The sequence below is a fragment of the Vitis vinifera genome, chromosome 12 (assembly GCF_030704535.1).
Source record: "Vitis vinifera cultivar Pinot Noir 40024 chromosome 12, ASM3070453v1".
Taxonomy (NCBI): domain Eukaryota; kingdom Viridiplantae; phylum Streptophyta; class Magnoliopsida; order Vitales; family Vitaceae; genus Vitis; species Vitis vinifera.
The window spans coordinates 3,365,980-3,381,393 of NC_081816.1; the positions used below are offsets into that span (position 1 = coordinate 3,365,980).

General features: G+C 36.9%; 1 protein-coding gene across 1 annotated transcript; it reads left to right on the top strand.

Moving 5' to 3' along the window:
* Positions 1–600: 600 nt before the first annotated feature.
* Positions 601–8,651, top strand: LOC100266056 (hypothetical protein). The gene is made up of 2 exons (XM_010658716.3): positions 601–3,291; positions 8,379–8,651. Exon 1 carries the CDS (start codon positions 754–756, stop codon positions 3,223–3,225), a length of 2,472 nt encoding a protein of 823 aa, XP_010657018.1. The 5' UTR covers positions 601–753; the 3' UTR covers positions 3,226–3,291; positions 8,379–8,651.
* The last annotated feature ends 6,763 nt before the right edge of the window (positions 8,652–15,414 follow it).

Genomic DNA, 15,414 nt, shown 5'->3' on the forward strand with positions numbered 1-15,414 from the left:
TATTTTCCTATTTATTAATGAAACTTACATGTGAGCCAAAAATAAAGGGCACATGGGATAGTGTTTTACTATATAACTCTGATACAAATAATAATAATTGTGTCAAAAATATAAACTTAAATACTACTTAATTATTAAACATATAACACATCGTATATCTTATTTAACCCATTTAATAATCAAGTTATTCTATTTAATAATTAGGTTGGGTTAGGTCTTATAAATGTCTACATGATTAATGCCTCAACTAAATATGTTTATGATTTATTAGACTTATTTATTTAAAAAAAATCAAATATAGGTGAAATAATTTAAAAATATAATTAAGTTAATAATAAAATTATTAGACGGATCAATTCTCGTAATATGGAGGTTGATCTAAAAATTACTTATTTATTAAAGGAGTGATGTAAATTAATTTGAATTTGATTTAAACTCATTTATATTCAATTTAAATTCACGAAAAACATTGATGTTAAGCTTTGTGACCCCTAATCAATAGATTAAGGAGGAAAATTAATACCAATAAATGACATAACAAAATAAAAATAATAGGAAGTTAGATATGGTAGATGGTACAATGAAAGTGGAAATTGGAAACAAAAATTGTAAATTGACTATCTTGACCCTCCTACAAAAAAAGTAGAGATACTAGAAATAGGAAGGCGAATCGCTGGTAAGCTCTTGCTCACTTCCTTTGATGGTGAATTTCAGAGTGGGGAAACCAACGGTAAAACCATCACGCCAATCACCATGTCCTCTCCTTCCGATTCTCAGGGTCCGGATGAGGCTCTCATCACCCAAAACCCTAGCATGCCCACTGAACAACATCCACAATCTCAAGCTCAAACTCTCTCCCTTAAAACCCTAACCCTAGAAATCGCCGATCCCCAAAACCCTGAACCAAGTGAACAGTCACACCCTCAACACCAGCAAATCTCTATCGAAGATGATCAAGATGACCCAGAAGGTACGTCTCCTTCTTCTTCATCAATTTCCGTTTCACACATCACCATCACCATCCCCGACTCATCTGCCCCTCAAAATCCTCCTCTCACCACGCCCACCAATGCTCGCCGTTCACTCAAGCGCAAGAAGGGAGCTCAGTACAAGCGACGTACTGCTCTTGAAAAATTTCAGCAGCAGAAACTTGGTGCACTTATTAAAACCCTAAATCCGATCCCCTTTGTGCCTAATAAAACCCTAGATTTTTCCAAGCATGAGTCGCTGCTTAATCGTCTTGGGTTGTGGGAATTTGTTCATATTGAGTTTGATCAGACCATTCGCACAGATCTTCTTGCGCAGTTGATTGCAAATTATACGCAGAGTGCGAGAGGCAGTGTTGTTAATGGGGCTAAGATTAAGGTCAATAGGGCTGATCTTGCTCGGGCGATGAAGTTGCCGGTGAAGAAGGAGAAGGTCAGTGCATCGTCGGAGGGTGTCTTGGAGGCTCCGGCGGCAGAGGAGGCGATTGGATTTATTGAGGATTTGGTCTCAAATTGGGTGCTTTTACACGAGGATACGTGGATGATGCCAACGGAGGTTTTGACTTGGACGCGGGTGATTAAGGAGGGGCACCCGGAGAAGGTAGATTGGGCGGGGTTGATATGGTTTATGGTGGAGAAGGAGTTGCATGCAGAAGAATTGGTGAATTGTTACTATGCTTCACATTTGCAGTGTTTGATAAGAGCACAAAAGGAGGAGCTTTTGAGGGCAGAGGCTAAGGATGAGGTTGAAGTGAAGGAGGAAGAGGATGGTGGTGATGTGGAGATGGGTGAGGAGGGTGATTTTCCAGATCGTGAAGCAGATGATGATGATGTGAAGATGGATGAAGATGTGAAGTTGGATGAAGAGGTGAAGATGGATGAAAATGTGAAAATGGATGAAGATGTGAAGATGGATAAAGATGTGAAGGTGGATGAGTATGTGAAGGTGGGTGAGGATGTGAAGGTGGATGAAGATGTGAAGGTGGATGAAGATGTGAAGGTGGATGAGGATGTGAAGGTGGATGAAGATGTGAAGGTGGATGAAGATTTGAAGGTGGATGAAGATTTGAAGACTGTGGGCTTGGATGATATTCAAGGACATGAATTGGAGGAACATAATATTCAATTACGTTTGGGTCAAGATGGCGTTGGGAAGGAAAAGGTAAAGGATGAGGACAATATGGATTTTGATGAGTGCAAGGAGCAAGAACCTGGGCAGTGGTTCTTGGACGGGAAGAATGATGATAATGAACCATACTTGCGTCCTTGTACTCTTGATGACCTTAAGGGTTCAGTTTGTGATGAGGAAAGGAAACAAGAAGAAGATGAAGAAGAAGAAGGAGAAGAGGAAGAAGAGCAGGATCGTGGTTTTAATCTTTCACCAAAATGTGGCAATTTAGCTGGTCTATCCTCGGAGAACCTTATTCACGCAATGGAAGCATCACAAGTTCCTTTTAATTCATCAGTGCAGCTTCGTGATCATTCTTCCATGGAGCTTCTCTCATCAAGGGCTGAAGCAAATATGATTCCAGGGGGTCCATCCATTTTCAGTAACTCTAGCAAGAGAGATATCAGCCATGAACATGATATTTCTCATCAATCTCTAAATAGTAGTCATAAGAGGTTGAGGAGTGACTTTGACATGTGTATGGAGCAAATAGAGCATTGGATGGGAAAGGCCAAGATGCTTCATCAGGCAAAAGAACAAGCTTATGCTGAATCAAGTATGAATCAGCAATTCTTAATTGGTGAGCTGCAACAGCGAGACAACCTGATTGAACTTTTGCAGAAAGCCAAGTTTGAGGAGTTTCAGAAAAGAGAAGTGGAAACATACCGGCGGGATCGTGAACTTTTTGTGATGGGAAATCTCTTAGAGAGCTATAGGAAGGCTTTAAGAGAAACACAGCGGGCATTTTCTGAATATAGAGCACACTGTCCACTTCCTGATGAGCCACTTTACAATGATGTTGGTGAGACAGGGGGTGTTGTTCTGAGCACCATGGAATTGGAAAAACAACGTCGGAGGCAGGAAGAAGAATATAGGATGAACTGTTTGCTGGTGGAACAAAAGATTAAGGACTTTGAGGTTGTGTGGTTCAACAAATTAGAATTGCATCTGAATGTGGTTCATATGCTTGATAGCAGGTTGATGGATGCTGAGAAGCATGTAAAACTTCTCAAGGAATCATATGCTAAACGGAAGGTTTCAGAAACATCAGAACCTGCTCCAAAAGAATGATAAATCGTCTAAAAGGTTTTTCCGTTTGGAAGTTATCAAAATGTCAGTGAAGGACAAATCATAATTGTAAGTCCTCTTTAGATTTTGGTGTAGCTTTTTGTATCCTTATATAATACATGTGATGCTGCATTCAAAATATTGCTGAACTACAGACCAATACGTAACTGTACTACTAACTGGAAATTTGCTTTATGGTCTCTGCTGATCTTTTGTCTTTTATCAGTCATATTTTTTTTCCTGGGCCATATTATCATATACATTTGAAACTGAAACCCAAGTGTGCCTTGGCCTCCTCTGTATGTCTGTGGATTATGGTCAATTTGTGGATTCTATTCGGAGTCCATTTGGTCATTGATTGATTGGAATATTATGGAGAGCAAATATCTTTCAACTCTATATTCAGTTCTCTAAAAGCTAATCCAAGTGTATAGTACAGATTCAGATGGTGCAGGAAATGGATATGCCAACATGGAAAATTCTGGAGAAGTACATGGACATGAGAGGGCACTATCCACAATGTTTTAATATATATACATTTGCATAAGTTAGGCTTGAATTTCTTTTCCTTTGTTTTGATCATGTTTGTAATTAGGGAAGCATTACTCATCCTTCTCTTGTTTATTCCTTTTTAATGGAAATGTTTTTATCTTTGATCCAACAAATAAAAAATGAAAAATCTTTGCAAAAGTTTGGTTAAGTTTGTTAAAGTTTTTTTATGATTTTTCTTTGAAACTATATTTTTTTTATATGCAAAGAAAAGATTAATTCTATTAAAAGCGCTTAGCCAAAGAGTACACAAAAGTATGCACAATGTATACAAAGATGCTTAAAAGCTAAACAAAGCAAAGAGAGACACAAAAAACAATATTTTCTCCATACTTAGAGCTCAATCAACCAATGAAGTCCAGTATGGACATTGAGTAATAACCTATATAAACTCCTATGCACCCCAAGAAATTATACATAAAGATTGTTTGTTGCTTGATCCCCATTTTCAATATTTTCAAAAGCTGTCCAATTTCTCTCATTCCATATTGTCCAAAATAAGCACAAAGAAGTTGATGTCTAAGCTTTCTTCCTCCTTTTTTCTGATAAAGGATACAAGCAACCCAAAAGGACACTTCTAACTAAGGATTGCATCACCCGCTTTATACCAAAAAGGGCATAAATGAGTTCCTGCAAAATGACTGCCTTTGAAACTATACTCCTTTTTCTTAAGTGGAATGTTGTTTCATTTGCTAGCATTCAACAAGGCTTCTGTTGTCCAAACCTTTGAAGCTCCTAAAGTCCTAATAGCAAGGAAAATGATAAAACATTTATTTGAATGTTATGTAGATTTCAGACTTTTGAACCCCCTAAAGTCCCTAATAGTGAGTTCTTGTGCCATTTGCTATTTGGCTCTAGGTTCATGCTGAGCATTTTCTAACTTTTAATAATTGTTTTCCTTTCTTATTCTGTATTGATGTTTTTCATTTCATCCAATTCAGCCACAATAGTAAAAAACTTAAAATACATTATAGAATCATATGATCTCCTTGTGGACTTAAGGTGTGCCCCCTTTTTCTAGACACCTTCAATTTGAATTGTGGTGTGGCTATCCAAAAAAAAAAAATTATATATACATAGATAAATAGATAGATAGATAGGTATCAAACAAAGACATTGATCCTTTACTTATGTACATGCTAACCCAAGCTGAAAAATTACAAAGGAATGTAAGTTTTATTTTTTGATCAGTTTGCCCCTTATTTTCAAAAGCTTTTTAATTTCATCCCTGCCAAATTGTCCAAAATATGCAAAGGGGGGTGGTTTTCCACACATTTTTCCTTTCCTTCCCTACAAAGAAACCATGCCAACTAAACAAGATATCTTTCACCAAAGAAGGGATCGTCCAAACTACATCGAATAAGGAGAACAAGAGATGTCATAGAATCCTTGCTTTAGTGCAATGAAGTAGAATATGGTCAATAGACTCCCCCTCAAGTTTGCAAAGAAATCATCTATTTGCTATCAGTCGCCGTCTTTTGGAGATTATCTAAAGCCAACTTTTCCCCCAATTGGCTTCCCCCCCAAAAAAAAGCTTACTTTGGATGGGACCCATGAATTCCAGATAATGTTTGTTGGAAAGTGGATTACCTTCCTCATTTCCTAGACTGAATAGAAAGGTTTGATTGAAATAGACCCTTTTTAGCATCCTTCTAGATCACCTTGTTATTATCTTCCCTTCTAAACGTCTTCATTAGCAAGTGGCAGTGTGGAGAAAAAGGTCTCAACAATGTCCAACTTGTAATCATTAAAGTGCTTGGTGAAACACATAATCCAATGACCCCCCGCTCCTAAGTCTTCACATAAATTTGTTGCCCAGGCCTCCTTTGACAAACCTAACATGGGCGCACGCACATATGCATAGATATAGCGTACACACTCACTCACACACACACATTATAGAGAGCCCTTTCATTTTGAATTAAAGAATTAAGAATGAATCAAATCTCCCCAAGTAGGTTTGGAACCTACGACCAATCTGTTAATAGTTGACTACTCTGCCACTGAGCTACTGAGGAACAAAGAAAAGATTATAGGAAGTACTAGTTTTAGAATCTAATTGAACCAAAAGGGTGTGGCGTTTGGGTGTTTGCTCTTTCGAAGGAAAGAGATTGCAACTGAGGTGGCCTTGAAGTTGGTTGTTTCTGAGAAAGGGCTTGTACAAAAGATTTTGGGTGAGACTGGTTGGACTGTCATTGCCCTTGTGGGGTAAGGACTTCTTCAAGAGAGTGGGTGATACTTGTGGAGCTTTTGCAGCTATGGATGTGGATAGCCAAGAGATGCCATTTACAATGGACTAGAATTCTAGTAAGCTCCAACAGGAGGGTCCCTAGTCCCTATGATCTTGCATGTGGTGGTAGGGTTTTTAGTCTTCGTTGTTCAGTTATGGTGGGAGATCCCACCATGGGAGTTGGTGTTTGTTTCGAAGGAGGGTTGTAGGGTAATGGAGGTCAAGGATGACAACGAGGGCATAGTTTTAAAAGGTGTGCTTTAAGTGCACCTAGGCTCAAGGCACGACCACTCCCTAGTTATAATGCCTCTCTTGCCAAGACATGTGCCTTATTGAAGAGGCATGCCTTATCAACTTTGCTATTCCTTTTTAAATGCTAGTCTAGAAATTTCTAGTTGTGTATTGAAACTTATATAATTTCATTTTTTATTTATTAAATGCTTCTTTTAAATGTTTGGAATCTTAAATTTTTTATTGATTAGATTAGATTTGAATCATATTTTATAAGATTGATATGCATCCCAGGTCGCATTTCACTTCACTTAGACACACACCTTGTGTTGCACCTTGTTCCTAAGCCATAAGAGACTTTTGCGCCTTAGGTGCACCTTGCGCCTTTTAAAACTATGGGTGAGGGAAGGGCACACACAGAGTGAAGTGGAGTTAGAGGTTGGGAAGCGTGCAAAAAGTTTGGGGCAGTCTAAGGTGCTTTTGCGTGCAACCCAAGTTGCTTTTACATGTTGCCCAAGTTTCAGATGGCGCAATTTTTTCTATCTACACTAGAGCTTTGGAGGCTAGTGGATAGGTTCGGAGGATAGTCTCTAAGCCTCCTTGTTTGGCTTGAGTTGGGCTGGTAGGCCAAGCAGGTTCAAGGCCTCTTTCTCCTATAGCTTGAGTTGGAAGGCCTTGAGTGCTTTAGGCCTTGCTCTTTGTCTATTGACCTAGACCAACCTGTGTACTTATGTTGTGCTTCCTTTTGTTGAGTACTTGTTAAGCTCCTGTTAGATTCAATTATTGTTTGCCTATAAAATGCAGCACAGAATATAGAGGAGAACATGCATATTTTGACCCTTTTTTTGTGTATTTTGAGAAAATTAATTTTATATTTCATTTTTATTTGAAGGATTCTTTTACTACAATGTGGGGAGATGTTATTACATGGTTAAAAAAAGTGTTTAAATTTTGTTTCTTTCTTCTGCCTCCCCTGATAAAAATCTTCCATGGCATGATATTTATTTGTGATCTCTGCATTGAGGAAAGTTTGACCATCACATCTTTTCTTCCTTATATTTGTCAGTTCATGGAGAATTCTCTGTTGAAAAGTTGGAAATTGGGAACAAGTTGTAGCAACACATTGAGCATGATGTAACACACAATGACAACTATAACCTGATGTCCTCATATTTGCTATACCTTTGGGTGCATTGTTTCTTACCATCCAATATGCTGTAGTAGAAAGTGTTGACTGGCTAGCATTTTGTTTCTTACTATCCCGTATGTTCATGTTTGAACAAAAGTTATTTGTTGGAGCCTGGTGTTGGTTTTACTAATTTATATGTTAATTTTATGAAAATTGAACAATAATATAACTTCCATTAATAACCTCATGTGAGTGTTATTATTACCTTCCATTTCTTGCTTGGACTGGTGAATTATGAAATAAGTGATAAAAACCAAAATAGTTTTTGTTTGTTGTGTTTTGTTTAATCTACTGGAACAATTTCCAGTTATCTACATAGTGGGGCCAAACTAGCTGTGGCTGAGTGTTTTTTGCAGGCTAATAATGGGTGAGACCCAGGATAGACTCTGAGAGCACAAGCCCTTGAGGTAGATTAGTGTGGTGGTCAATAAAAGCTGTTATGCAATGTTGCTCTTATGTTTAAACAAAACAAATTCCAACCCCATTTTCCCCTCCACCTCTCCCTCCCCTTGCAAAACTCAATTAGGGATCTCAGACTCTGTTCCTGTCACCAGTTCAATCTGGGGTTTTAGCTTATGCTGGAATCTACTCAACATTCATTATACTTGGATTATATTTATGCTATATATAACCTTTATTGTGGCCTGACCTGCTCTGTAATTTAGTACTTGTGGGGCAAGAAAGGACTTTGAATTTCTTTGAATTTTTATGATGTTGGACAACCTAACTCTTCATAGTTATCTTATGAGCATGTGCCACTGGAGGAAATTGGTATTTGTTTAAGGACCTAGACAATTTTGCATATGTCGAGCTACTCTTTGTTTATAAGATTTACCATGATGTAGCATGTCATCTGGGTCTTTGGAGAGTGTTTGATCACTATATTATGCCATCATGTGCCAGTGATTTCATTTTAGAATATTGTTCCCTCAAAGAGTTTTTCCTTCCATCATGCAGGTTAGCATTAGTATTTTATGAATCAGCCATTCACCCCTTCTGTGCTGCCAAGCTTTCAAGTTAATGGCCTTTTCGGCCTGCTGACCTCGCAGGGTTTTGGAGTGGTTGATGATAATCATGTCACAGCAATTTGTGTTCCGAATGGAAGATGGATGAGCATACTTGCCACTCAGTTGATCATTGCTACTAGCAGATTAAATATGTTGTATAGACCTTGAAGTAGAATTCTGTCTAGGATGACCGACTTTAATCTTAAAAAGGTTATTTCTTATATATTTTGTATGTGCTTCTTCACCCTGCAGCAATATTTGTCTCCTTTTTTCCTCCATTTCTATCCTTAAAACGCAAGAAACAAGTTGTTTAATGGTGGAGGTCCAATAAAAAAATAAAAAAATAAAATCAATTTTAATATTAAAACATCTGGCATGAGCAAGAAAGAAAGAATCATACATAAACTGATAAAGAATTTCAAAACTCATCCCCTAGATGTTCTTGGGATCCATAACAAATACAGTTGGCTGTCAAAATTCTTACTTTCTTTTTCCCACACCTCGGCAATCAAATGAGGATGAACTTTCCTGGAAATTGACCCTTAGAATAGATCTAGAAAGCACAGGGAGCAAAAAAAAAGCAATTTTTTTGGTTTTTCTTGGGGGTTTTGCATGGATTTTCTCGGAAACCAAACAAGGATGAATTTTCCTGGAAATTGAATGGGGGCGGTGGCGAGAACAGATCCAGAAAGCGTATGGAACAAAAAAAAAGCATTTTTTTTTGTTTTCCTTGGGGGTTTTGCATGGATTTTCTCAGAAACCAAACGAGGATGAATTTTCCTAGAAATCAAATGGGGGCGGTGGCGCGGTGGCGAGAACAGATCCAGAAAGCGCAGGGAGCAAAGAAAAAGCAATTTTTTTTTGTTTTCCTTAGGGGTTTTGCATGGATTTTCTCGAAAACCAAACGAGGATTAATTTTCTCACAAATCGAATGGGGGATGGAGACCCCTAGAACAAATCCAGAAAGCACAGGGAGTAAAAAAAAAAAAAAGCATTTTTTTTTTTTTTGTTTTCCTAGGGGGTTTTGCATGAATTTTCTCAGAAATCAAATGAGGATGAATTTTCCCGGAAATCGAATGGGAGATGGATTTTCTTGGGGATCAAACGGGGATTTTTTTTTGCTTTCATTGCCGCCGCCCACATTCGATTATTGGGAAAATTCATCCTCTGTTGATTGCCGACAAAATCCATGCAAAACCCCCAAAGAAAACCAAAAAAAATTGTTTTTTTTGCTTGCTGACAGGAAAACCTAAAGGATAATTTTGGAAATAAAAATTTGAACAGTAAATAGTACATGAAACCTATAATATTTTTTTTATTACTCTCATATTTATATGGATTTCCAAAATCAGAGCATATAAACACAACTTTCCCAAAATAAAGCACGAGGTAGCAGAAATAAATTGTTCTGGGCTTTATTTCCTGTTGGCCCATTTAGGAAAGGAGGAACGCATAAAAAATGTGATTGTCGGGTTGAGGGTAGCTGGGTAGGCGTTGTTGGGCCTTCGGAGTCCCGGCCCGTTATCCTTCCACCGAAGAGAGCGGGAAGTGAACGCTGCTCTGTGAAACCAGCCTCACGCGGTGCCCTCCATCTCTAAGAACCCTAAGACCCAGACTTTCGCCCGGATCGCGGGGCTCAACTCCCCACTTGGAATGGGCGAACCAGGCCAATTACCCCATCAGGCCTTACCAACCCAGCCAGACCAATCTCCAACCACACTGATGCCCTCGCTTGAGTCACAAACTCTCGCTACTGAGTTCGGCAGATGGATGTCTACACCACAGATATTTTAAAGACTTCTTTTCTTGTATTTCTTTTCGATGTGGGACGACCTAGAGAATTCCTGACTCATTCTTCACCACACATATAGGGAAAGCCAAAAAGGGATATGATATGCTGCCTTTCTTGAACTTTGCTTACAAGATCGAAAGTAATTTTCCTTCGACATGTGTGGCCTGTATCAAAGAATAGGAAAATTAACGCATAATTAACGCATCCTCCATCCCCTCGATGCAAAGGTGTTTTGGTAGTCAAAACCTACTTCTCCAATACTGGGAAAATATGTTTGGCTTCATTATTCTCATAATTCACTTGGGGAAAACCAGGGATCCATTTTTACCTTCCAGGCCTATGAATGCTTTGTGCTTCTTTCAATGGGGACAAGAACAACCATTAGGAATTTATCACACAACAATGCTCCTAAGTCCTATGGTGGCCTCTATCAGTGGGCAACAGTTGCTAGATTTTGAGGGCTTAACCAGTAGCTTCAATTTTAAGGAGGAGACATTTTGCTCCACAACTCATTTACTGGTCCTTATTGTGGTTGGGAAGATTTACAGAGATCTGAGGTCTTGGTCAGAAGAATTGGGCTTCTTCTTTGTGAAGGGAGTAACTCTAACAAATCCTCGACTACATTTAGAATTTGTGAATATCTGAGATATAATCATCTGGGATGATCCAATTGCTTGTGGAATTACCCCTTTAGTAGGGCTGTTTGTGGAATTAGTCATTTCATCAAGTTATACAGTCTGTCTCACCAGCTTACTCAACCAGGAATGCCTTCATCCACAGACAAAGTTGAAACGCTGAAGAGCGCGGAGAACACGAGTTGGGTCATTTTTTATGTTTTCACCCAAAAAACATCCAGAGAGTGTATTGAGGGGATGACTATCCTCGAGCCAGTCAAGCTCTCATGAGCAGGGAGATACTGGTGGACTTTCTTGAAGTTCCATGTGTTAAAAATGTTCCTTGCCAAATATTGCAATGATTTTGGTACTTCGAACAGTCATTCAAATTTGGAGGTTTCGGATGTGAAGCAAATTCAGGCTCTTCCATTCATCTCTGTATGGTTTTTCCAAGGGTGCTCTGGGGCTTCATTTCTAAAAACATCTGAGTGAAAATTTGTGAGAGCTAGAGAATCCAGTGGTCTCCTCTGCCTGCATGAAGATATATAGTTTGAGGATGGATGACTTCAGGGGGGTTCTCTTTTGTGATCATCCATTTTTTTCTCTAAATATTCCACCATGTTTACTAAACCTGAGCTGTTTTGAGGTCCAGTCCACCATTTTTGTCACCACAACAATTCTTCTCGGGGCTCATTTAATTCATCATACATAACTGCTATAAGAGAGACTAACTCATACAAACAAAGGTAGTTGGGAGTCTCCTGATCACAACCCTTCAACAATGAAGGTTAGACAACCGACTGTTTTCTCTATTATACCAAAATACTAAACCTTTTTATATAACAACTTTTGTTAAGAAAAATAAGAATAAGTTTCACTACAACTTTTATAGTACTTTGGGTTAGTCTGGACACATGAAAATTATCAAAACTAAGCCAAAGTGGATTACTTGTTACCTATATTCTAAAATGAAATTATCAAATACTCGAAAGGTTTTTTACTTTATCAATTCAAGACTTGGGGTTTCACAATTCAACTCTAGGAATAGAACCCTAGAGTGAACAACAGTTTTTCCTTTATGATGATCTTAAGGTTTTAATGTATAATGATGGATTGAAATCAATCTAAGTTCTATAACTTAGAGTTGCATTCCAACCCTAATTTATGGTTCAATCCCGATACCTAATTATCATCAAATAAATGAAACTTTACTACTCTTGTAGATTTATTGTACAATAAGTGATGGGAGAAATAACATAAATAACTATGGATCAAGAATTTCTAGTTTCCATATTGATATACTGTATCATCTCCTAATTCAAATTATCTTGAAGAGTTTCTTGTTTTCAACATTTTTACCTTAAATTTTTAATAATGTCATTACTAATTCCTTTTTCCTATTGTTTCTCTTTTAGATTTCTAACCTTAGATTTTCATATTTCACATCCCAATATGGCATTTACCCTCTCATAGTGGTATTGTCACTCACACAATTTATAGAAAAAGTTAAAACATTATTCTTGAATTGAAGCAAACCTCAAGAATCTTCAATGCTCTCTCCAAAACAGTAAAGAATGAACTAAAATCCCTACTAACCCTAAAATGTAAAAAGACAAACTAGTCACACGGCATACCCATATATATTGGCCAAAATATTAAAAAAAAAAAAAAAAAAAAAAAAGTCCATGAATTTTCTAAAAATAACATTATATCTTTGAATATTGAATCATTCAAATTCTTCTTGGGTATATAGTAGATGCTTGGGAGGTCTAAAGATTGAAAAGTTTGTAGGATTTGAAGGACATATTTCAGAGCTGGGGGAGCCAAGTTCGGTTTCAAAACGTGGAGTTCAAAATATTAGAACTAAAAATTTGGAGGAGTTTGATGGATTCCATATTGATATCATTTAATTCCTATTGGCGGCCCATTTGAAAAAGAGCAGAAAAAATGTGGTTGTCGGGTTGAGAGAGGCTGGGTAGGCGTTGTTGGGCTTGAAGGGTCCCGGCCCGTTGTCCATCCACCGAAGAGAGCGGGAGGTGAACGCTGCTCTGTGAAACCAGCCTCACGCGGTGCCCTCCAGCTTTAGGAACCCAAACACCCAGGCCTTAGCCCGAATATCGGGGCACAACTCCCTACTTGGAACGGGCAAGCCAGTTAAATCACCCCACCAAGCCCTACCAACCCAGCCAGGCCAATCTCCAACCACACTAACGCCCTCGCTTGAGTTACAAGCTCGCGCTGCTGAGCTCGGCGATTTGTTGTTTACACCACAGGTATTTTAAAGAATTGTTTTCTTATGTTTATTTCCGATGTGGGACGGCTTAGAGAATTGCTGACTCATTCACTCAATCCTCGCCACAATAGGGAAGCCAAAAGAGGGTAAGATATGCTACCTTTCTTTAACTTTGCTTACAAGATTGAAAGCAATTATCTTCCCACATGTGTGGTCTATATTAGGAATTATGGGGAAGAGTCTGTGTGGATTGGCGTCATTCCTCTTGATTAAAGCATTCTCCATCCCCTCGATGCAAGGTGTTTTGGTAATCAAAACATACTTCTCCAATACTGGGAAAATATTTAAACAAATTTATTCCTTATTTTAGGTTATGTTTGGCTTCATTATTCTCATAATTCACTTGGAGAAACCAGGGATCTCTCGTTACCTTCCAGGCCTATGAATGCAATGGGGACAAGAACAATGCTCCTGATCCTAAGTCCTATGGTTTCAATAGTTGGGCAACAGTAGCTAGATTTTGACGGCTTAACCACTGACTTCAATTTTTATAACTTCCTTTTCTTTTTCTTTTTCTTTTTCTTTTTTTTCCTCTCCTTTTTGGATTCTTTTATAGAATAAAAATTTTCTACTAAAATTATATAAATTGGAATGAAAATTAATAAATGAATGATATATATTTGAATAGAATTTGGATTTAGATGTTTCCTCATAAAATAGGGAAATAAGCTAGAAATATCTCTTTAAAATATTATAAATCATGTGAAAAAAATTAGAAATTATAAGATGGAGACCGCATATAAAGTGTATATTGAATGGATAAAGATACCTGAAAAAGTGAAAGACATCTAACAAAGCTAAAACTTATGATTCAAGGTATAGATATGTATTAGGGACACATGCATGAAATTTTTCCATGACTCAAGAATTATATCTATTTATCATTCCTTTGTAATTTCTCTATAGTATATTTGATTAATTAATTAATTATCGTTGATTTATAGATGTAAGTATGATTAGTTAAACTACATGAAAATCTAGTATATCTTTGTAATCCATTGATTTTATCTTTACATTATTACATTGGAAAATGATATTTAACCTTTTGTTAGCACTAGTGTTGTCTCAACATTTACCTACACAAGAAGTGATGTTACGGTTTTTCACAACCCAATAGAGTGACAATAGAGCATGGTGGAGATTTATAGGAGAGCAGGCAAAATGTCCAAGGTTGAAGATTTTAAAAGTACAATTTTAACATAAAAATTGTTAGATAATTTAGAACTTAGAAAAGGATTACAAAATGAATTTTGGATGAAGATAGAACTAATTTTTCCCTCTTCATTGTGTAATATGAAGCTTAAAAAAATTAATGTAGTTCATCTTATCTACTTATTGGGTCTTAAAAGGCAGAAACCGTGAATTATCCAAATGATTTGATTTTGTAGAAATCTTTTAAAAATAACAAAAAGTCTCCCAATACATATAAGAGTTGTGATGTACAAGGAAACCACGGTATATGAGAAATGTCACATAGGTTAAGATTCATGAGATCAAGTAATGTAGACTTAAGTTTGAGGGCAAGGGATTATTATTTGGCATTCTTTAAGTCACATTAAATTTATGGATGTGATATTAGTAAGTTTTGAGGTAGAATATATTGGGTGATTGCCTTAATTATGGTTTATTAGAGGATTATGTATACTAGTAAAGATATGTTCACTAAAATCAAGTATACAATGTAGGATGATGTATCATAAAGAGATGGAAAGATTTACTTAATGGAATTTGAACTAACATTGAAATTGTTAAAAAAAAATAATATATACATTTTGGTAAAAGGGTATTTTGAAGAAAAGTCTTATGAAATTTTTATAAATATTCCAAGTCCAAAGAAAAAAAGTTATGAAACGGAAATGGACATGTAAAAATTATAACGATTAGATAAAGGTATAAGGAAGTATGAGAGATATTTGGTAGAGTAAAAGCTCATGGTTCAGAATGTAAATTCTAGAGGTAAGAAAATATAGAATTATGTTGGGACCAAAAAATTGTATATATTTCTCGTTCCTTTGTATGTAATTGATTCTCTCATTTTTTTTATATAAGCCCGATTGACTGAACTACATAAAACATTACGTAACTTTATATATAGATTGATTTTATTTTCATAATATTATATTAGTAAGTGAATTGAAGCTTCCATTGAAATGATAAGTGGTTTCAAAGTTTTCATTTGTAGAATCGATAATTTTTCTTTCCAATCTTAAAAGTGAAGAATCCCACCTTAAACTCACCACTCCTTATTTTCCCAATGATCCATAATTATATCTTTAAAATTATCAAT